The 24,519-nt window shown below is 37.2% G+C and overlaps 2 protein-coding genes across 3 annotated transcripts in view; one reads left to right on the top strand and one right to left on the bottom strand.

The window, feature by feature from the left end:
- PLEKHH2 (pleckstrin homology, MyTH4 and FERM domain containing H2) overlaps window positions 1–24,519 on the top strand; it is a 117,504-nt gene that overhangs the window by 27,436 nt on the left and 65,549 nt on the right. For both annotated transcript variants that reach the window (XM_082643117.1, XM_082643118.1), the window contains exons 3-8: window positions 7,074–7,136; window positions 14,618–14,767; window positions 15,875–15,958; window positions 16,567–16,648; window positions 19,763–19,948; window positions 21,833–22,782. In XM_082643117.1, the coding sequence (XP_082499243.1) occupies window positions 7,074–7,136; window positions 14,618–14,767; window positions 15,875–15,958; window positions 16,567–16,648; window positions 19,763–19,948; window positions 21,833–22,782 (1,515 nt within the window). The remainder of the gene's footprint in view (window positions 1–7,073; window positions 7,137–14,617; window positions 14,768–15,874; window positions 15,959–16,566; window positions 16,649–19,762; window positions 19,949–21,832; window positions 22,783–24,519) is intronic.
- On the bottom strand, window positions 3,319–4,799 carry C1GALT1C1L (C1GALT1 specific chaperone 1 like; the record flags this gene model as incomplete). The annotated part of the gene is given in 8 exon segments (XM_082642992.1): window positions 3,319–3,569; window positions 3,572–3,752; window positions 3,754–3,856; window positions 3,858–4,202; window positions 4,204–4,212; window positions 4,214–4,266; window positions 4,396–4,508; window positions 4,784–4,799. Coding segments are annotated over 8 exon segments (1,071 nt in total).

Below are 24,519 nucleotides of genomic sequence, written 5' to 3' on the forward strand. Positions count from 1 at the left end.
TTTCCTGCTGGGGTGGCTGATTCAGTCTGTGGTTCAAACCCATACTAATCTCTTAATCACAAGGTGGCTTGGCCACACCCTGTTCTCTCTGGAACAGGCTTTCTCATTTCTTTCAATATGGATAGGCCAAAAAATTTCCATTTCTGCATCCTCTTTGGTTAACAATTCCATCTCTAAGTCGTTCTCTCTTTTCACATTTTACTATAAGCATTCAAAAAGAACCAGGCCACTCCTTAAACACTTGGCTTAGAAATTTCCTCAGCTATATATCCAATTTCATCACTCACAAGTTCTCCTTTCCACAAAACACTAGGACATGAACACAGTTCAGCAAAGCTCTTTACCACGTTATAACAAGGATCGCTTTTCCTCCAGTTTCCAATAACATGTTCCTCATGTCCGTCTGAGACCTTAACAGAAGAGCCTTTACCATCCGTCATTTCTACCAACATTCTGTTCACAATCCTTAGGTATATTCTCCAAGAAGATTGAGGCTTTCTCTATAGCTTTCCTGTTCTATTTCTGAGCTCTCACCAGAATTGCTTTTAATGGTTCGTTCATGGCAACGTAGGTTTTTTCTACTATGCACCTTAGAATTCTTCCAGTCTCTATCTGTTACCCAGTTCCAAAGTTGCTTCCACATTTTTAGATATTTGTTACAGAGGCACTGCACTCTCAGTACCAATTTTCTGTCTTAGTCTGTTCGGGTTGCTATAACAAAATACAACAGACTCTGTAGTTTGCAAACAATAGAAATCTATTTCGCCCAGTTCTGAAGGCTGGAAGTCTGATACCAGGATTCCAGCAAGATCAGGTTAGGGCCCTCTTCTGAGTTGCAGACTTCTTGTACTTTCACCTGGCAGAAGGGGCTAGGAGCTCTGTGCGATCTCTATTATAAAAGCCTTAATCCCATTCATGAGCGGTCCACCCTCAGGATTTAATCACCATTACATTGGACACTCTGATTCCAACATGTGAATTTTGGGGGGACACAAACATTCAGATCAGAGTGGTCCTCTTGAGAAACTATTAAATCTTTCTAAAAATTATTATTATTTATTTAAATTATTATTATTAAAACTTTTTAGAGAAGCTTAGGGTTCACAGAAAAATTGGGTGGAAGATACAAATTTCTTATATAATCCCTGCCCCCACACATGTGTAGCCTTCCCTATTATTAGCATCCCCCACCAGAATGGTACATGTTACAAATTGTTGACCCTACATAGACACATCATTGTCACCCCAAGTTCATAGTTTCACTCTTGCTGTTGTACATTGCATGGGCTTGGACAATGTATAATGACATGTATCCATCATTATGGTATCATACAGAGCATTTCCACAGCCCTAAAAAGCTTCTGTGCTCTTTTTATTCATCCCTCCCCCACCCCAATCCCTGGCAACCACTGATCTCTTTATTGTCTCCATCGTTTTCCAGAATGTTACATAGTTGGAATCATACTTTATGTAGCCTTTTCAGATTGGTTTCTTTCACTTAATAATATGTATTTAAGTTTCCTCCATGCCTTTTCATCGCTTAATAGCTTATTTCCTTTTAGCCCTAAATAATATTTCATTGTCTGGATATACCACAGTTTATCCAGTCATCTACTGAAGGAAGTCCATCTTGGTGGCTTCCAAGTTTTGGCAGTTATGAATAAAACTGCTATAAATATCTGTGTGCAAGTTTTTTTTTAAGATATTTTTTAAATTAATTAATTATTTATTTTTGGCTGCATTGGGTCTCCATTGCTGCACGCGGGCTTTCTCTAGTTGAGGCAAATGGGGGCTACTTTTCATTGTGGTGCGCGGGCTTCTCATTGCGGTGGCTTCTCTTGTTGTGGAGCACAGGCTCTAGGTGCATGGGCTTCAGTAGTTGTGGCACATGGGCTCAGTATTTGTGGCTCATGGGCTCTAGAGAACAGGCTCAGTAGTTGTGGCACATGGGCTTAGTTGCTCCGTGGCATGTGGGATATTACTGGACCAGGGGTCGAACCCGTGTCCCCTGCATTGGCAGGCGGATTCTTAACCACTGCACCACCAGGGATGTCCCTGTGTGCAAGTTTTTATGTGAACATAAGTTTTCAACTCCTTTGTGTAAATACCAAGGAGCACACTTGCTGGATAGTATGATAAGAGTATGTTTAATTTTATAAGAAACCATAAAAATGTCTTCCAAAGTGGCTATACCCATGAGCAATGAATGAGAGTTCCTGTTGCTCCACATTCTTGCTAGCATTTGGTGTTGTCAATGTTCTGGATTTTGGCCATTCTAATAGGTATGTCAGTCTTTTTTTTTTACTAGCAAAATTTTACAGAGCAGCAATATGTTTGTGAATTTTCCTGTTTTTCCTGGCAATCTCAAAAATATTCAAAATTGAGGCTAAGGCTGCACAAGTGCAAAAGTTCCCCTGAAAACACAATGTAGTTGCATTGCAGAGGTTATGATTGTTAGCATATTGTCAGTAGTGAAAGAATGTGGTGTTGGCATGTGCATGCCAGTTAGTTTTTTGGATAAGGAATATCCTAGACAGGAGACACCATGCTTGTCCAACTGGTTGACATAATGCTGCAGTCTGTAACAATGACTCAATAAAATGCTTTTAGACAACAATACTTGCTTATTAAACATTTGAAATATCTTCACAAAAATTAAAGGTGACATATGTCCAGAGAATGCACTTGGGAGGTATCTATTTTCGTATCCAAATATTTGAAACCTCTTCCAGAATATAGATCCCTGCAGTAAACTTCCTTTTAAAAAATGCTGCCATGTGGACAGGAAGTTAAATTGCCATATATGGTGATAATGGAATGTTTTACATTTTTATTATCCAATAGAAATATAAAGTAAGACACATATGTAATTTAAAAATTTCTTAAATAAATAAAAGAAAGCTAAAAAGAAATCTTCCATTAAATAAAAGAAAGATAAAAAAAAAAATCTTCCATAGGGAATTCCCTGGCAGTCCAACGTTTAGGACTTGGCACTTACACTGCCGGGCCTGTGTTCAATCCCTGGTCAAGGAACTAAGATCCCACAAGCTGCGCAGCACAGCCAAAATAAATAAATAAATAAAAGAATGCTAAAAATATCTAACAACATTAATAAACTGTAAACGAAACAGGTGACATTAATTTTAATGTTATATTTTATTTAATGCAACATATCCAAAATATTATCATTTCATTGTTGAGTCAGTATGAACAATTACTGAGATTTTTATACTTTTTGTATTAGGTTTTCAAATAATATTATTGAATGGAGTGTGTGTTTTATACTTATGCTACATGTCAATTTGGACTAGCCACATTTCAAGCACTCCTGGACAACACAGTCCTATTATTTCCCAGCCCTCTGTCATTTTCTGAACCATTTGAAGGCAAGAAAATCAGTGTGTCATTGAAATAATGTCCAAATGCCCTGAGCTGGCACACACCATCCATCATTACTTTTATCTTTTCAGGAGTCAGTCCATTAAAAGTAATAGCCGTATCTGAACAGCAGGCTTCTGCTACTTGCTGAGGGTTACTAGACATTGTCTCTTGAATAAGACATGCAGTAGTTTTGTATTTATAAATAGAGTTCTTCCTTCGGAATCCTCTGCATTTTCTGCAAGAACTCCTGCATATTTCAGGCAGACTGCCAGTTGCATATCTTCAGATAACTTCCAAATCACACTTTGATCTGCACACTTTTCAGACTTATTCAGAAGTCTGTTAAGTCTTTTCATAGCTCTATACTTAAAAAACAATTCCTTCTTCCATAGTCACATATTCAAGGTCACCAGATGTTATAGTGTGGCCCACATAGAAAGGTTGTGATGCATCTCTAGTAAACAGAAGATACTTTATTTTCAATGACAGTAAATGTAGTGGGATGTAGAGGAAAGAACCAGTTGTAGTTGTTGCCGTGCTTCCCAAAAACATATTTGTACCTTTTCCTCATCTGTGTCCACATGTCATTTTTTATCTTAAACAAACCATCATTTTTAGTACTGTAGCGCTCTGTTTTGTCACAGCGTTTGGTCTGAGTCTCTTTCAGTACAGCCCAATAATACTCATCATTAGGTTCTACAAGGATGGTAGAGTAAATACAGATACTTTTACTGAGCTCCATGCGTTCCACTTCTGAAATGTTTAAGAAATCTTTTGTGTTAGGTGGGTGAAGGTGATGGTGCTCATGGTCTTGAGTTTTACTTGTGTCGAATGGTAATTGAACATAGTTATCAAAACAGAGCAAATTCTCCCAACCAGTGTACGCTTAAAAAATGATACAGTACAATCATAACAGAAACCATCTTTCAGGCATTGAGAACAGTGCACACCTCAGTTGGGGTCCCTGTCACCCAGGCGGTCCAGAGAGGGCAGCTCCCTGCTGGGCCGTTGTACCTGCAGGAGGCCGCTTCTCTGTGGTTTTCGAGAAGGGGGCAGGTCTGGAGTGTCGGCTATGGGGTGGTACCCAGGGTGCTGTGAGTTTGAGATGCTCTGGAAGTTCAGGGCGTCTGGGAATATCAGCCAACAATAAAATTGATAATGAACACAGACTGAGCCACAGACGGCTCTAGTGTTGACCAGACTTCAATACTCAGCAAAAAATTTAGTTTTACATGCTGTTTGTGTATGATGTTAACTTGCATTGGGTCCAATTTAAGACTTTTGTTTATTTTACTTATAATATTTATTTTACTATTTCACTTTAACTCTCCAAACTTTTTTTTATTTTCCACCCTCTAAAATCTCCAAACTTTCTCTTCTCCACAGACCTTTTAAAAAATACCCAGATATTTTTCCATTCTCTGTGCTGTATGCTTTTGTGGACATGTGTGTTTAATCAGAGTATCTTCTATACTCTTTCCATCATGATCTGTAAGAATTAAAACTCCTTAGTTGTGACTTAAACATACCACCTATGGAGTTTATGAGAATATACCACTTTCTGATATCACTGGGACTTTTTTTTCCTATATTAAGCCTGTGTCAATGTATCTTTTCTTTTGTTTTTTTTGTTTGTTTGTTTGTTTTTTGCGGTACGCCGGCCTCTCACTGTTGTGGCCTCTCCCGTCGCGGAGCACAGGCTCCGGACGCACAGCCTCATTGGCCATGGCTCACAGGCCCAGCCACTCCGCAGCATGTGGGATCTTCCCAGACTGGGGCACAAACCCGTGTCCCCTGCATCGGCAGGTGGACTCTCAACCACTGCGCCACCAGGGGAGCCCTTTTCTTCGTCTTAAAATTTTTTATTATTTATTTTTTATTGAAGTATAGTTGATTTACGATGTTGTGTTAGTTTCAGGTGTACAGCAAAGTGATTCCATATATATATATATTCATATATATATATATATATATTCATATATATATATATATATATATATATATATATTCTTTTTCAGATTCTTTTCCCATATAGGTTATTACAAAATATCGAGTGTAGTTCCCTGTGCTATACAGTAGGTCCTTGTTGTTTATTTTATATATAGGAATGTTTATATGTTACTCCCAAATTCCTAATTTATCCCTCCCCTGCTCATTGGGAATTTTTTTTTAACATCTTTATTGGAGTATAATTACTTTACAATGGTGTGTTAGTTTCTGCTTTATAACAAAGTGAATCAGCTATACATATACATATATCCCCATATCTCTTCCCTCTTGCGTCTCCCTCCCTCCCTCCCACCCTCCCTGTCCCACCCTTCTAGGTGGTCACAAAGCACCGAGCTGATCTCCCTGTGCTATGCGGCTGCTTCCCACTAGCTATCTATTTTACATTTGGTAGTGTATATATGTCCATGCCACTCTCGCACTTTGTCCCAGCTTACCCTTCCCGTGTCCTCAAGTCCATTCTCTAGTAGGTCTGCATCTTTATTCCCATGCTGCCCCTAGGTTCTTCTTGACCTTTCTTTTTTTTTTAGATTCCATATATATGTGTTAACATACGGTATTTGTTTTTCTCTTTCTGACTTACTTTACTCTGTATGACAGACTCTAGGTCTATCCACTTCACTACAGATAACTCAATTTCGTTTCTTTTTATGGCTGAGTAATATTCTATTGTATATATGTGTCACATCTTCTTTATCCATTCATCTGTTGATGGGCACTTAGGTTGCTTCCATGTCCTGGCTATTGTAAACAGAGCTGCAATGAACATTGTGGTACACGACTCTTTTTTTTTTTTTTTTTTTTTCTTTTTTTTTGCGGTATGCGGGCCTCTCACTGTTGTGGCCTCTCCCGCTGCGGAGCACAGGCTCCGGACGCGCAGGCCCAGCGGCCATGGCTCACGGGCCCAGCCGCTCCGCGGCATATGGGATCCTCCCAGACCGGGGCACGAACCCGTATCCCCTGCATCGGCAGGCGGACTCTCAACCACTGCGCCACCAGGGAGGCCCACACGACTCTTTTTGAATTATGGTTTTCTCAGGGTATATGCCCAGTAGTGGGATTGTTGGGTCATATGGTAGTTGTATTTTTAGTTTTGTAAGGAACCTCCATACTGTTCTCCATAGTGGCTGTATCAATTTACATTCCCACCAACAGTGCAAGAGGGTTCCATTTGTTCCACACCCTCTCCAGAATTTATTGTTTGTAGATTTTTTGATGATGGCCATTCTGACTGGTGTGAGATGATATCTCATTGTAGTTTTGATTTGCATTTCTCTAATGATTAATGATGTTGGACATTCTTTCATGTGTTTTTTGGCAATCTGTATATCTTCTTTGGAGAAATGTCTATTTTTGATCAACAAATCAAATATGACATTTGAGATCTTACTATTCTCTTAGATTTAATTTATTGTTCTTAATATGTGTTAACCAGTGATTTCTAACATATAGTCCAATGAAGAAAATTCTATTGATGAATACTCATGTAGTATATATTACATTGTATTAGAAGTATCAAACCTTTGGTATTTTGTTTGATCCATTTTTAAATATGCCCTGAAAGAGCTTTTAATGTGCTAAATTGTATGCAATTCATATTCACTGAAGTACTTTAAATGTTCTTAAAGAATTCCAAAAGGGAAATATGAATTTTTCTATTTTTTGTATCTTTTCTCACCTTTCAGATGCAGCAGCTTGAGAGACAAGTTATTGATGCTGAACGTCAAGCAGAAAAATCTTTCCAACAGGTAGGGTATAGTTTTAGTTAAAAAATTGTTTTCTGGGCTTCCCTGGTGGCACAGTGGTTGAGAGTCCACCAGCCAATGCAGGGGACACGGGTTCGTGCCCCGGTCCGGGAGGATCCCACGTGCCGCGGAGCGGCTGGGCCCGTGAGCCATGGCCGCTGGGCCTGCGCGTCCGGAGCCTGTGCTCCGCAGCGGGAGAGGCCACGACGGTGAGAGGCCTGTGTACCGCAAAATAAATAAATAAATAAATAAATAAAATTGTTTTCTGCCTCTACCAATATAAACATTGTTTTGCCCAAAACAATCCTGAAAATAGTCTTCAGCTGTCCTCCTCATTGTATCATTTTTACTGTTCATGAGCTGGTTCCATAGAGAAAATGGAGAATCTAACTTTGTTTTGCCCCTTAATAAATTTTCAAAAGGACAAAAATGCTTCTATTCAGAAGTTTTATCTTACTTATGAAAAAAATCAAATATGACTTTTATGGTTATGCCTAACCATAATGACATTTTATGTATAAATATGTTCATGGCAGCTTTATTTATAGTAATAAAGAGTTGGAAATAATATGAATGCCATTTTATAGGAGAATGAATTAGAGAACTGTATGTATTCCATGAAATATTAAACAACCATTAAAAATAACTATTACAAAGAATATATACAAATATGGAAAAATGCTTAGTTATATTAGGAAAAATATATATAGATTTTTATATTTAACATGTTAATAGATATGGGGGGAAAAAGTCAAACCTAAGAGCTTAAAAAAAAAGCTGTTAGGAAACATCATGAAATTTGTGTTTGTGGAATTATGGATGATTGGTTTTTTTCTTCTGTGTATTCATACTTTCTAGTTTTTGATTTTGGTACTACTTTTACTTTAAAAAAATAATCTTTTGATAAATCACTTAACCCTTTCTGGGCCTTGCCAACAGTAAAATGAGTGGTTTGGATGAGCCCACCAGCCTTAAAGTTTGTCTAAGGAGCCTAAATTGATCATTTCACATTTTATGAAAAGATCTCTGTCAGATTCAGTCAAGTCAAGAATTTCAGAAGTCTTAAATACAAAATTGTTTCTTTCAAGGAGTGTATATTCAATTTCTTATACTTGCTCTAAGTTTGTCATATTTCTTCCTTCAGTTTGAGTATTACCAAATCTTGCTTTCACCTAAAAGATTTAATTTTACTCAGTAGATTGTTTTAGTGGCTTGACTAAGTTAACCCAATTTAACCTAATCCTTAATTTTTTTAAATTAATTATACTTGAAGATAAAATCTTAAAACTTTATTATGCAAAATTTCAACCACTACAGGAGTAGAGAACATAGTATAATGAAGCCCTGTCATCACCTTCAGCAGTTAGTTGATGCACAGCTAGTATATACCTCCACCCACTTCTTCCCTACCCCCACACTAGGTTATTTGGAAACAAGTCCCAGGTATTATATCATTCCACCCAAGAGTATTTCAGCAACTCATCTAAAAATAAAGACTTAAAAATCATAGCTACAGTACCATCACCCCACCGAAAGATTACCAATAATTTTTTAAAACCTCAAATGTAGATTTCGATACAAGTACTAGTAGTAATGGTAAGGATGTATGATTTGCTTGTTTTTTTGTATTTTATATTCTTTAGTTGATGGGACCAAATAGTAATTACTCTACATATATCTATAAAAAGCCAATAATTAACAGTAAAGTCATTAAAGGTCACTTACATTCTAAAAGAAAGACTTATGTTTATATCACTCTCTGTCACTCTATACCAAATGTCTTTTTCTGTGGTGGGCCGTATATGTGCGTCCCTGTTCAGCCTTCAGCCTTTTGCAGCATACGTTTGTCATTTTGTCGACCTCTCTGACTTTCATGTCTCCTTCCCTTTCTTTCCCTTTCTGACTTTGGCCTTTCCTGGTGACATCTCTCTTTATCTCTGTACCCGTGGCTGTCTCCATACGTTTCTCTGTCTATTCTTTCCTAGCTTTCTTTTCCCTTCCCTTCCCTTCCCTTTTTCTCCTTTAACTGCTCATATTATAGGGGAAAAAAAAGAAGGAAATTGAAGATGGTTTCGTTTTGCCTTAAGTTAAAAGTCTAAATTCATATATGCAGCAAATTTATTTAGCTCTGAAAATTAAACTAAATGAAGAATTTTTTAATTTTTGATTTTCATTTTTTTTTACCCCTTTGGTTGACTGGATCTTGAAAGAAAAAAGGAATCCCCATTCTCAATTCAAGGGAAGCACACCATGGCAGTTTGTAGCCATCAGGGCCCAACCACTGATCTCAATAAGTTAACAGGAAGAATATATTATTTGAAGTTGTCCTTTGAGGATATCAAATGTAAAGTTATTTAATTCTATGTGCCACATTTTTAAGCAAAATTATACAATGATTGGTTATTTTAGATATACTGCCTTAAATCAACACCCCCCCAAAAGAGTGAGAATTGAGGATCTCCCAGAGTTTCTTTATAATCTGTAGATATTTCTTTTTGTCATAACACTTTAAATTTATACAGTACCTATTTTTGTTATGCTTCAGAAGAATTTTTTCTTAAATATTTCATAATGAATCTAAAAGTTAACAGGAAATATAAACAGAGAGCAGATGAATTCTAATGCACTGACTATATTACTTTTTTTTTTTTTGCCTTTGCAAGGCTAAGTAAATATTATTAACTTAGAGTAACTGAATCCTTCACTGTCTTTAACAGTTTCCATGGGACTATGGCCTATCTGCTGTTCATGTTGCTTAAATTCATAATTTATCCTTTGTCATTGAGCCATATCCTAAGACTTAAACTGTATTTATACTAACCTAGAAAGAATGTTTCACCACTAAGAGCAATAGTCAGCTGAAACAGCTCAACTCTACACTTTAGCTTTGTACATTTTTCTCCTTGTTCATTAATGTGTGGGCATCACTTGCATAATCACTAAATAAGTTGCTGATAGAAAAAAGAATTAAACATTCTTCCAGAGAAATCTTGGCAGTCTTTTTACTTGATGCTGTAGTACATCTTTATTGTTATTGTTCACAAATTTTGAAAGCAGTATGTGCAGATCAACCCAGTACTACTTATGAGAACTCTTGTGAGGCAGAAAAGCAGCAAATAGCACATTTGGGAGACACTGATAAACAGGATTCCTTCTCAAGTATCTGATTAGTTAGGTATATAATACAATCTAATACACTAATTTATGCTAAAGAGGGGTAGATAATTTCCCCTGTAGAAGTTTGTCTTTTCAATTCTGTCCTTCTGGACTCAGTCACTTGCGTGTATTTGATTTAGGCTTGGTAGGAGTTGGATTTAAATTTCCTTCTGACCATTCTAATATGTGGGCTCATCTGCCTTTTATAAAGTTGGTTCTTAGTATCCAAGTTATTTTTGGTTCTTAGTAAATGATAACTACTCAGTCATCCTAACATCCAAGACCATGTAATGATTTGCTTCATTACATGGAAACCTACTTTATCCAGTGATGTTCCCTTTCACCTTCAGTGAGAATGGGCCTGGCCTTACTGCATAAATTTTGGAGCACTATGCTGAAATAACTATGTTTAAAATATGATTAGAATGATTAATTAATTTGCAATAAATTTTAATTAACTGGAAAATGGTCTGGGGTTCAAAATACTCTTAACAATTTCATCATTGTATTTTGGAATGGTTAAGCATCTTTGTCATGTCATTGCAATACTTATACAGGAATAGAAACTTACACCCCCCACTCAAAAATATAGTCACATCTTGATTACCTGTAGTGGGGGAGGGAGGGATGAAGTTAGAAATGGGAAGAAGGAAATATTGATATGGATAGTTACAATACGGAAAATATTTGCAGTTTCTGCTTTCTCCAGGATAGACAAGAAAATGGAAAATAGCATTGGAAGTTGTGTCAGGGTACCCAAGACTACCCTCAGGTTTGATGATTCACCAGAAAGACTCATGAAATCCTGAAAAGCTGTTATACTCATGGTTATGGTTTATTACAGTGAAAGCATACAGATTAACATCAGCAAAGGAAAAATGCACATAGGGCAGAGTCCAGGAGACACCAGGTACAAGCTTCCAGTTGTCCTCTCACAGTGGAATTGCACAGGAATGCACTTGATTCTCCCATCAGTGATGTGGGACAACACATATGAAGTATTGCCAACCAGGGTTGTTCATCCGAGCCTAGGTGTCCAGGATTTTTATTGGTGGGGGGTGGGGGGTGGGGAGGGGTCAGTCTTGTAAGCACGAAATGCATGCATAACCCACCTTATCTACTCAACTTCCAACCCCTCCAGAGGTCAAACTTGATACAGTGTGGCCCATGACCCAGGTAAGTAAACAAAAAAGGTATTCAGTATAAGTCACACTGTTAACATAAACTGTCTGGTGTGGCCCAGTATATCAACTATATAAAGACAGTCTTATCAGGCAGAATATTCCAGGGGCTCAGAGGTTATTTCCCAGGAGACATTCAAAGGCTAGTTCTTTCTTTGGAACGTACAGGGTTTCAGCACCCCAAGCCTGCTGAATTAACCCTTCACTGCACAAAAGCTCAGAATCAACAAGACTTTCGGGAAATATCTGAGGAGTGTGCTGAGGGGGTAGGTAGATGCAACCAGAGGCTCTCCTGGAAGTAAAGGAGAAAGGTAGCCTGAAAGTACAAAACACTCCTCACTAGAGGATATCCACATATTGGTAATTGTAAGAGTTTATTCAACAACTAATTTGAATTCATAGGTGTGTGTTACCGGCCAGTCTCCGAGTAGTTAAAATTGTATAATTCAAATTAAATAAATGGTAAAAGATCTGACCTATTTTCTGTGTACTTGTGGTAAGATATTTTTAAAGGCTGCTTAGTTTTTCTGTAGGCCTCTTAACTTTTCTGCAGATTTCTTATTCATACTAATTGCCAAGGAAGGCTGGTGAATCCTGTGGAACTTGGTCCTAACAGGGCCATCTGGAAGAAGGTTGCCTGTAACTGCTTTGTGATCTCTCTCCCGCAGAGATGTTGCCACTTTTGTCAATGTTTTTCTTGCCCAGGAAAGTTGTTTATCTAAAAGTAATAGTCAAATGAAGCAGTTGCACCAGGCAAAGGTGCAGCCAAGGAGCTCTGACTCTAGCATTCATTCGTAAAATGACAACACCTTTCAAGTTGAATATATTTTTCAGGGAAGAAGAAGGTCCTGGAAAAATAGTTTTCCAGGACCATAGGCCTTTTCTAAGCAATAATAGGACAATTTTATGTGGTAGTCCAATGTCCATAGGGTGGCTTGCTCCAATTTAATAAAAGGAGACTGTAGATGTAGGTCCGGTAATATTTATTTTTATTAATTTTGTCTTTCTGGAGTGTTATGATCTATTACTCCCTCCTTGGTGGAGGACTACCATTTTGCACTTGGTCTCTGCTCTTCTTTCCCTGCTTCCACAGCTACAGGATACCCTGCATGGAACTGGCTGTACCATTTTAAGACTGACCTTTGTTATTTACTGTCCAGCTCTCTGTCCTGCCCTGGCTTTTTTCATGACAGCATCTCTGATATAGGCCTTTGTCCTTGACCTCTTGGTCTGAAGTTCCTGCAGAAAGCCTGCTTTATTATGTTAAAAAATCTAAATCTTAAAATAACTTAAAATTATCATTTGGATAGTAGAGTATATTTTTTCTCCTATTTTTTGGATCTTCTTTTATTTTCATAGCTTCCAGCCATGTGGGTGGTATTTAAATAGGACAGTTTTAGCATTTGAGTTGAATTTACATTTATACAGTGAACCCACAGATGAAACTTTGTATTCATGGTTAAAAAAACAAAACCAAACTAACCTTAACACCCTCCTTCTAGGAACCCCCATTAATCAAGTATTTTTGAGCTTTAAGTAAGTTCATTTTGATTTTTCAGAGATGTTTTATAAGATTTTTCATCTTACCTATCATCTTTAATTTCTCAAAGGCCTTTACATATTTTTCTTCTTTGCCCCCCTATAATCTAAAACATTACTAAGATTACATTCTTACCTATTTGAAGTATATAGAATAAAAGCTTTAATATTGTATACAGTGCCCAGTACTTTATTTTCTTTCTTACTAACATTAACATCACACATATCTCTTCAAGGATTTCATATGCCCAAATGTGTTTTGCAGAAGATCCAAGCAGAGCCAGTATATCTTAGATATTAAAATTGAGGCACCACAACCCCTGGCCGTACAGCGATATGTTTTATCTTGCTTTATTTTTCCCGTTACCCTTATTGCCATTGTAACAAACTGTGTGATTTTTAGTCATTATTATATTTGTGATCTCTCTTACCCACTAGAATGTAATTTCTATGCAGGTAAAGATTTGGGGGTCTGCTTTATTCACTGATGTCTTCCCAGGACCTGGTATAGACCTGGCACTTGGCAGGTGTTCATTGAATATTTGTTAAAGTATTGAATCAATAAACCCTCACGGAATGTACTCTCCTACCTATATCTTGACTGTCATACTTTTTTACTCTCTATGATTTCATCATTGGGATTTTAAGGTTCTTTTTTGGTTTGTTTTTAATATTTATTTATTTATTTAACCGTGGGTCTTAGTTGTGGCACGCAGGATCTTCCCTGTGGCGCGTGGGTTCTTCATGGTGGAGCGCGGGCTTCTCTCTAGTTTTGGCGTGCGGGCTCCAGAGCACGTGGGCTCAGTAGTTGCAGTGCATGGCCTCTCTATTTGTGGCACATGGGCTCCAGAGCCTGCGGGCTCAGTAGTTGCAGTGCCCAGGCTCAGTTGCCCCACAGCATGTGGGATCTTAGTTCCCCGACCAGGGATTAAACCAGCATCCCCTGCATTGGAAGGCAGATTCTTAACCACTGCACCACCAGGGAAGTCCCTTTAAGGTTCTTTTGTTTTACTTTTGCCTTCTGTTGTATAATGTGTACCTTTTTCAGCTAAGTTCAGTTTTTTTCCAAGATATGTTATTATACTTGATCATCCAGTCTGAGTCTTATCTTACCACTCAACGTCTTTACTTGATAGTCTTTTTTTTTTTTTTTTTTTTTTTTTTTTTGTGCGTATGGGATCCTCCCGGACCGGGGCACGAACTCATGTCCCCTGCATCGGCAGGCAGACTCTCAACCACTGCACCACCAGGGAAACCCGATATTCTTTTTTTTTAAATATGAAAAAATGAGAGCTGGAAGCTTTCTAATTCTATGCTCACATGAAATACTTTGCATATTATCATTGATCTAGTTAACATGTACATTTCTTTACATGATAGCAATATTCTGAGAATCTTTCATGTACCCTCATGCACCTCAGGGGTAACATCGCTTAGCAAAGTAGTCTTCAGACTTTATAATTGTTACATACATTAAAACTTGCTGTTCAGTGTTTTCCTTTTATGATGAAACCTTTTAGGAATTTAATGTTTAAGTAAAATTCTGAATTTAATACTATGATAAATTAAGTACATGCATAGTTTTAATATTTTATCCTCTGAATTTAGGTACAAGTTATGGAAGAAAAATTAAAAGCAGCTAATATTCAAACCAGTGAATCAGAGACGAGGTTGTATAAAAAGTGTCAAGATCTGGAAACCCTAATACAGGAAAAAGATGACATCATTCAAAACTTGGAACTGCAACTTGAGGAGCAGGTTAGGAAGAATTTGATCATCAAAGAGTCCTAAATATGTGCATTCATTTATGCATAATCGCAAAGATTAAAAAGAGAGTCAAAATTTCTAAATTTTGATCAGAAATCTTACTTGGTGACCCCCTAGGATTACATCACATTACTGGTGAAAGGTGCAAGTTAAATACATTCACTTTAAATCCGGGGTGATTCCAAGGCAGTATCTACCACTTTTTGGATGTGACAATACTCCTTAAGTTGGAAACACTTGGTTATCAGCAGGTATTTATGTCTGTAAAATGTTTCCAATAAATTTTTGCTTTAGATTGTTAGGGTGTTGGAAATGTTTATGGAAGGTTAAATTTTAAACATGTGTTTGATTTGACTCTAATCCTTCTGCTTAGAAATGTGTATACTGTTTTTAAACCACTTCATTGAGAACAAGTATAGTATTTAATTTATTTTTTTTTAATTTTTAGGAAAAAAATTGCACTAGGATTATTTACTTAAAAGGTCATTTAGTGTCATTTAAATATGACCACTATAGAACTGTTAAATGTTTAATCATTTTTTTCATTTCTCTGGCGTCAGTGTTCGTTTAGGTCAGTGGCTTTCAGCCTCCACCCACTAGGATTTATATGATAGTCACACTCTCAGTGGTTTTGTGACCATAACCAGATTTAAAGGTTGGTGGATGTGAGCTAGAGTTTCTCAATCTCTATTTTTTCTGGACATTCTAAAACTAGCACTTGAGGGGAAAATAAGCCATTCTCCAGGGGAGATTTTGATTCTCCTCTCCCCAACCTGGTTGAACTCTATTCCACTGTTCTAAACCTAGACTATTTCCAGAAATGGTTTATTTTGTTGATAAATTCAGTGGATTGATTTTGGTATATGATCTTTCAGAGAAAGGGAATAGCAGATGTTAAAGCTAGGAATATTTATGTACGCTTTTATTATTGTTCTGCTGGACAGCCATTCTTGTTTTTTCCTATGTTTGGTAATTTAAAGGCAGACGTCTTAACTTGGAAATAGGTTTAAGTGGACTTGCCTTTTATATCTATGACTGTAACATTTCCAGACCAGTGAGCTTCTGTTTGAACTAAACAAACTGCTAATGTTATTTCAGAAACAAATAAGGATTCAAGAAGCTAAAATAATAGAAGAGAAAGCAGCTAAGATCAAAGAATGGGTAACAGTTAAGTTGAATGAGGTATTTATTGCCATATTTATCTTTTCTTTACCTTTTACTTCTTTTGAATAGATAAGTCATCAGAATATCTGAATGAAACAAAATTCTGATCAGTTGGTGGTGCTGCTGGCTTTTGGCAAACGTGAGATAGGTAGCTTTCACTTTAATGACTAATGTAATTTTAAAATTAAAAATATTGATAGACCCATGGTAATCAGCGTTAAGTAGCCTCATTCTAATTAGTTGACTAGTTCTAATTAGTTAACTTTAAATAATTAGAGAATATATGTGCATATCTCATAAAATTAATATATTCAGTATCTGAGAAGTACACATTATTTAGTTTATATGGCAGATTAAATGCCAAAATAATTTGGTTTAAAATAACTTTACAGTGGAAAAGGCATAGGGGTGAAAAACATTTAAAACTTTTAGCTCTGGAAACAAATATTAAAGCCATAATTATCTAGGCTGACAATCTGTGATGATAAATTCATCTGATATTTACTTATTTCTTTTGTATTTTGCTTGTTTTAAATTAGATATTAACATTTTCTAAATGTTATAATTTACTAGTACATTTTAGAAATGTTATCCCTGTATAAAAGAAAACCATTATGTTCTTTTAGCTGGAATTGGAGAATCAGAATCTTCGTTTGATCAACCAAAACCAAACCGAAGAGATAAGAACAATACAGTCAAAATTACAAGGTATGTGCTCTTTGACTAAGATAGCCTAGTTGGATTTATTTGCTAGAATTTTATTATTGAGCGCTTGAAATATGACTTGCACAACTAAGGAACTGAATTTTACATTTTATCTAATTTGAATTCATTTAAATTTAAATAGTCACATGTCCATATTAGCACAGCTAGACAATAGTGAATAACCCAAAGGGGGTAATTTGAACGTTTAATTTCAGGTATGTTTACTTTAAAAAAAATCAGTCTTGTTATTTTCTATTTTCATTTTGTAGCATTGTGCTCAATGGTGATTGAAATTCTTACAACCTGAATATTTGGAGCAGAATTTTATAATGCGAATAAACTCTTTGCATTTTCTAATGCTTAGGGCTATTTCCTTTCTTTTTAACTTTAAAACCAAAGGATGGGTGGTAGAGTTAATGATAGAGATTCACTTAATATGCTATTCGTATGATAGCCACTCAAGTGCACATTGAGCTGAAGAGGAGGTAAGTCAGCAGGGTGTATGGATAGCCTGTGCTTATTAGACCCATGGCCTAGTATAGTGCTTTTTAAACTTTTATTTAGCAGCAGAACCCTTTTTTAACAGTTTTTTTTCCTATAGAATCTCAAGAGATAAAATAGGTAAAAAACCTGTACTGGGTGATGGGTCCAGAGTTCTGCAGACTTGGTCTCACCCATGACTCTTCTTTCATTTCATGCATCCTCTGCAACATTTTCATAAAGCCTTGGAGTTTCGTAGAACGCATTGGAAAAATACTGGCATGGTAGAAAGAACCCAGACTCTGAAGTCAACTTTAATGCCCTACAGTTTAATAGCTGTGTATATATCTCCAGTTTTTTTTTTTTTTTTTACATCAGTAAAATGGTGACTGTAATAGTGTCTTACTGGTTTCATGGGGGTTGTTGATTATAGGACATGTGAAAGCACTTTGTCTACTGCGTGTTACTACCTATTGCTGTCATTTTGTAAAGGGAAAAAACTCCTGTTTTCGCTCTCTGAATATTTCTGACATGAGATGTGTGGAAGTTTTTCCCACACCAAGCAATTCTCCAATTCTCAACAGACACTGACTGGATGTCCTATAAATTTAACTCAATTCTGACTTATCTACTTGGATAGCACCAGATCCCTCACCCCCACAAAACTACCCACCTGCACCTCCGAGCAGGCACTGAACACACACACAAACACACACTTCGCACAGAGTCACAAGTACAGGGTGGCATCCCTGCTTCTGTCCAACAGACTGTAAATCCAGGGTTCCCAAGATCCCTTCCTTGGGTTCAATAATTTGCTAGAGAGGCTCACAGAATTCAGTCAGACAGTTCACTTCCTAGATTACTGGTTTATTACAAAGGATGTAACTCAGGAACAGCCAGATGGAAGAGATGCATGGGGCAAGATACGGGAGAAGGGGCACAGAGCTTCCAGGCTCTCACTAAGTATACCGCCTTCCCAGCACCTCCACATGTTCACCAACTTGGAGCATCCTGAACCCCATCCTTTTGAGTTTTTATGGAGGTTTCACTATGTAGGCATGCATGATTGATGAAATAATTGGCCATTGGTGATTAATTCAACCTCCAGCCCCTTTCTTCCTCACCTGAAGTCAGAGGTAGGGGGTGGAGGGTGAGGCTGAAATTTCCAACCCTCTCATGATTTGATTGGTTCCCCTGGCAACCAGGCCCCATCCTGAGGCCATCTAGGGGCTTTCCAGAAATCACCTCCTTAATACATACTCAGATGTGTTTAAAAGGGCTTGTTATGAAAACAAAAGACACTTTTATCGCTCTTAGGACATTCCAAGGGTTTTAGGAGCTGTGTGCCAGGAACCACGGATGAAGACCAAAATCTATTTCTTATATCACACATTTCCTCTACCTATATGATGAAAAAAATAGGTGTTCCTATAGTTGATCTGGAATTCCATGTTTATATTTAAAGTTTTAGGTCTTTGTGGTGTTCACCCTCTTTGAAATAGACTGGATGTACTAAGCCCCTTCACCAAATACTGTTTCCCTGATAGTCTTAACTTGCAATTCTAGTCTTCACTGGCAGCCTTTTAGTCTTGGAGACTAAGGATTATTGATCCTTGGAACCTAGGCTTTACTGGAGAAGAACAGATACAACATATGTAGATATAATATAGTACCTTAAAAATATATATGTATATATGTGATTACTAAAATATCATGAATTAGTTCTGTGAGCGATGGCAACATGAAAATATTAGAAGATACATCTGAAGGAATACACTATATAAAGGTATTTTTCTAAAAAAAAAAAAAAGGTATTTTTCTATACTCAATTATCAGTTGCTATTTAACTTAACCCTTTGGTGCTCTCCCAGAGTTGAGAATTTAATTTCTTTGGAAACTTTTCTTACTATCACTGGGATCTCCATGCTTTTGATCTTACAAGCAGCAATGTTACAATTCCTAGAAGATGAATTAAACCCATGATTAGGTGCTCGATTAATCACTTACCTAGCTGTCTAAATTCTCAGTCTAGAGACTGCCCCCTCCCCTTTTTGTTCTCTAAGGAAGTGATTAAGGCTCTCCATGTGTGGTCACCATAGACCAAGTCCCTTCATCTGCTTTCTTATGAGAAGCACACTAAAAACTAAGATAAGCAAAAGTTATTCCAGTGATCATGTGATATTTGCCCCAGTGATCATCTAAATTTTCCTGGGTTGTCTTTGCAACCAAGACCTCAGTCCCTTTTTTCTCACTATTAGTAGCAATACCAAACAATCAAATTTTACCAGTACTTGATTGGTATTTACCAATAGTTGACACTGCAAGAAGCTATAACTTCCTAGTTGTTTATATCTGGATTTTGGTTTGTTTGTTTGAGAACTAACTACTTTTAAAGGGATTAGAAATGTTTCTCTTAGCAGTTAAAAAATAATTTGTGCATTCAGAATATATAAACAGATTTTAAACACTGGCGTGTGATGCTAGACATTGAGGGGTTCCTATACATAAATAAAGATGAACTTCAGGCTTTTTTCTGGTACAAGGAGTGATTTGTCCACGTTTTTATATGCTTTGGTTCTCTGTTTAACAAATCATTATAAAAAATTCAGATCTTCATTTTGATTAATGATCTTGCAGAAGTTCAAGGAAAGAAGTTGTCCACTGTCTCCACACCAAAGCTCACAGAAGGCCAGCGTCTGAGCAGTCTGACCTTTGGGTGCTTTTTATCCCGAGCAAGGAGTCCTCCTCAAGTTGTAAAATCTGAGGAAATGAGTAAGATATCGTCTAAAGAACCTGAGTTCACTGAAGGAAAAGACGTAGAAGGTATTTATGGACTAGAGGAATTTACTTTGACATTTTTTTAAAAAAGGAAAAATCATTTGCTAAGATTAATGCAAAGATAGCTTCATTTTCCTTATTTTTTTCCTGACAACTTGTGTTTCATGAGACTATTTCTAAAGAACAAAACAGCATTTAACTCTGTGTATCTACTTATCTTGTGTGTTTTTTGAGACTCTCTGCCAATGATTTATAGGAAAAACTGGTTTTCCCTTCTTGATACTTTTTCCTGCAATAGGTAGCAGTAATAGTTAAAATTTTTAAATGTACAGTCATACCTACTCGTTTTAACTGAGTTTTAGAAGTATGAACTTTCTATTCATTATTTATTTAAAATAGAAAAAGAACACCAGGTGACAATTTAGTAACTGCTTTTATTTTCCCTTTATTGCCTCAAAGAGGAAAATATTTGCCAGATGTTTAAACTTTGGACCTGTGTGCAGATTTCTACCCTTATTTTAGTCTTAAAGCCCCTCTAAATTTTGCTTAATTTTGTGGTTACTGCTTTGCCACCACTAGTATGACTTTTCCCAAATATTTTAGAAAGACTTGAACTTGTATCTTCTCTATTTTCAGTTCATGCTTCCTTCCTCCAAAGGAGAAAAATTATAGCCCTAAGAACTGTCTCTGTGCTTGGTTATGAAACTCTGAAAACTACATAATGCTTTTCCATTCAGAAGGCTCCTTTGATACTTGTTTTCATGCCATTACATGGATTTTTTTTCTTTTTTGAGAAGTCATTTTAGTTTTTTTTTTTTTTTTTTTTTTTTCTTTTTTTTGCGGTATGCGGGCCTCTCACTGTTGTGGCCTCTCCCGTTGCGGAGCACAGGCTCCGGATGCGCAGGCCCAGCGGCCATGGCTCACGGGCCCAGCCGCTCCGCGGCATATGGGATCCTCCCAGACCGGGGCACGAACCCGTATCCCCTGCATCGGCAGGCGGACTCTCAACCACTGCGCCACCAGGGAGGCCCCTCATTTTAGTTTTTTTCCCACTTTCTAATAGTTGAATACAGCTCAGTACAGCTGAGGTTGCCTGTACTGCAGTTCTTGCTCATTTGCAAATTTAACAAACTGCCCGATACCAAATTGTGGAGTTTATTTGTTCAGCCTCTGTATCCTTAATTATGAAGGTCCTATCTATGTTTTCATGTTTTCAAAGCTTCTTTTGTATTCTTCAATCTAAATATTTAGTTCACTGTTTATAAAGTCAATGGTTCGTTCTATTAATTATGTTATGAACAAAAATAAGCCATATCTAAAGATATTTTTAAAGACTGTTATTTTTTATTGTAAAGACATATTTTGTAGTTATGATTAAACCAAAAGTAGAGTGAATAAAGCTTTTCTCTGTATGTTTTCCTTACAGTTTTGCATATTTCATGTAGTGAAGCTTGGGAACAAAGTTTTTTTTTAAACTATAGCTTTATATTTATTATGTTTCAATTTACTTATGATAATTTTGAAGTTTAGTAATTATTTTGAAGTTTCTTTGCTTCTAAAATATAATTAATGGTGTTCATTTTTTTAGTGGCTGCTTTCTTTGATAGTCAGTGTTGCCCTATTTTTCATTTTGCTTCTTGTATTATCTCGCCCTAGACTATTGTCAGTTTTTTTTTCCTTCATGTTTCTTTGTAAAAAGCAGTTTCATTTTGATATTATTCTGTTGAAGTGTAAGGGCTCAGTGTTTTATAGAAAGCTTGTAGTTTTCAAACTTGGCTTTAAAAAAGGCATATGACTAAAAAAGGATAATGTAAATTAATTTGACTCATACGGAAATTCCAGTTTGTACAATGTAGTTATATAAAGCTAAACATACAGAAAGATTGTCTGATTAAAGGCAGCATGCCAATATAATGTATGCTTTTCTAGAAATGGAAATACCAGAAAAGTCTGTCGATAACCAAATTCAAGAAAACAACCGAGGTCAGAGAACATTGCATCAAGTGCCTTGTGTCTCAGAGCAGAATCAGAAAACAAGGACAAGCTTTTTGACGGATGGTGGCATATCCCAGAATTCTGGGGCTCCTGGGAGTGACTGGAGTTCCGATGAGGACGACGGGAGCAAAGGAAGATCCAAGTCCAGGTACACGTCCACCCTTTCCAGCCACACATCAGAGGAGGGGGTCCAGTGTAGCAGAATGGGCAGTGAGACGTATCTGACAGCCTCTGATGACAGCAGTTCTATATTTGAAGAAGAGACTTTTCGCATAAAGAGACCAGAACACAAGAAGCTGTACTCTTGGCAACAGGAGGCGCAGTGGAGTCCTCTCGGAAAGGGAAATTCCGAATCAAGTAAAAAGGAGCACGATAGTTCCTCAGACGAACTGAATAAAAAATTTCAGTCTCAGAGACTGGATTATTCATCTTCATCGAGTGAAGCCAACACCCCAAGCCCTATTCTGACCCCAGCTTTGAGTCCAAAGCATCCTAACTCACTCCCTGGAAAAGGCACAGAACTAGTGCCCCCCTCAAACCTGCCACTTCCCAAATTAAGGGTTCCTAATGTTTTCAGCTTAAGTGTAGCTCTAGCCAAAAGACACCTAAGCCAGCCACAGTTAAGTTCCGACAGGATGTTTGGTACAAACAGAAATGCTATAAGCATGATCCGGCCACTGAGACCTCAGGAAACAGATCTTGATCTGGTTGATGGCGACAGTACAGAAATTTTAGAGACTATGGACACTAGTTGTGATGATGGATTATTTTCCTACGGCTCCCTGGAGTCCCCGTGTTCAGATGACCAGGAAACCTGCAACTCAGCAAAGAAGGCGGCCTGTGGCAAACCTCCAACTCCTCCCCTGCACCGGTTTCCCTCTTGGGTAAATTATATGTTGTGTGCAACGCACACACACTCGTCTTTGCTCAACGCTCACTTTCAGGTTTTACTCTACTTCTTCTCCTTTCTTTTCCAGTCCGGCTTTGTTCTGACAATTCCCAGTTTTTAGAATTCAGTTTCCCCTTCTCTTTCCCCTGAACCAGTTGAGAAATAAGAGAAGGGTAAGACAAAGCAAGATCAAAATGTTACCTTTATTACTGATAAAACGGATTTTAGAGAATTGGTGGGCAAAGGAGCAAGTACTACACCTGGGAAAAAGCTAGATTTATTCACCCAGGCCCAGGTAGCGCTTGACCAGCCACCACAGGCTGCCTCCAGTGAGGCCCAGCTCCTCTAAAGCTTACAGTCTAGAGAAAGAACAAATGGTTATTTCCTGCACACAGCTACTTCTCAATAGAAAGGAGAGGGGAAGGTGCCGGGCTTTGCATGTCTGGTTTCTCCTTCTAGGAATCACTGGCTAGAGATCAGGAATGTTCAATTTTTGGAGCTCCCTCCACATGGAAGGAAACATTGGGGTGGGGAAGAAGGGCTCTCTCTTACTGGATAATACTTGTGGGTAAATTCTGGATGAGGACACTTACTGGTCATCAAGTTCTGAACTTAAGTATTTACTTGATTGGCTTTAAGAGAAATTTAATTTTACTCTTCATGAACTTATAAATCTATTGCTTTAACCAAAAGCATCTTCCTGTGTATCTAGAATAGATTGAAATTTCTTCCATTGAAACATTGACCATTAATATAATAATTAACCCATTAACTGTGTGATTCTTCTTAAGAATCTCTAGATTAAAAAAATATTCTTCCTATATTTGAAACAAAGTTAAATTATCTGTTTTGTAGATTGAAGTTTTCCTTCACATATTGACATAATTGAACCTTTGGCCTCCAGAGAATCATCTGGGTTGTGGGTTTTTTTGGTTTTTGGAGTCATGTTCTGTTATTATTTTTTATTTAGTGACCAATGCAATTTTAAGCAAATGAAGGCAACTATGTTTTCCTATTATAAATTCAGACCTTGAGATGCATCTGCTCTTATTTACTTTTAAAAGAACATTTCATTGCAAAGTTCACATGAAACTGCCTGCAGTTTATTACTAAACTCTGGATAGCATTAAAAAATGGACATTATTGGCATGTGAATCTCTGGAATTCCAATTATGTTACCCTTTAGGCAGTTAGGAGTTGAAATTTTGCTTCTTTCATTATGTTGGGGTTGTCAGAGATTTAGGTTAGACTTTTACTTTCATTTTATTTGGCAAACCATTTTTACTACTTTTTTGCCTTGTTCTCTTCTTGCTTTCTGAAACTATCCAGTCCTGAAAAAGTAGTACCGCTTTGCAAAAGCCTTCTAGCAAACTGGCCAAGTTTGAAGTTTTATTTCTGCTTGTTGGGTATTTTCAAGTTTCAAGTTAAAGAGATACATTCTAGTCACCTCAATTTATGAGAGTTTAAGGATTTTTAAGAGTTTATTTTAAGGCATAGCCCATTCTTACTGAACTGGAATATCATTCCAAAATACAGTAGTCACTCTAGCAGGACAGCATGTAATGACTCAGGAGAACCTTTGATGGTCAACTCCTTAGAAAAACAGGTGATACCCACTGTCCCTGGTCCCGTGGCTCAGCTGGTCCTCTCCTGTCTACAGTGACTGTCTGCTTCTCTCATGACTGCCAACTACTCTCCTTCGCTCTCTCATGGCTTCTAAGTGCCTCACTTA

Source organism: Mesoplodon mirus (assembly GCF_964341445.2).
Source record: "Mesoplodon mirus genome assembly, chromosome: 14".
NCBI lineage: Eukaryota > Metazoa > Chordata > Mammalia > Artiodactyla > Ziphiidae > Mesoplodon > Mesoplodon mirus.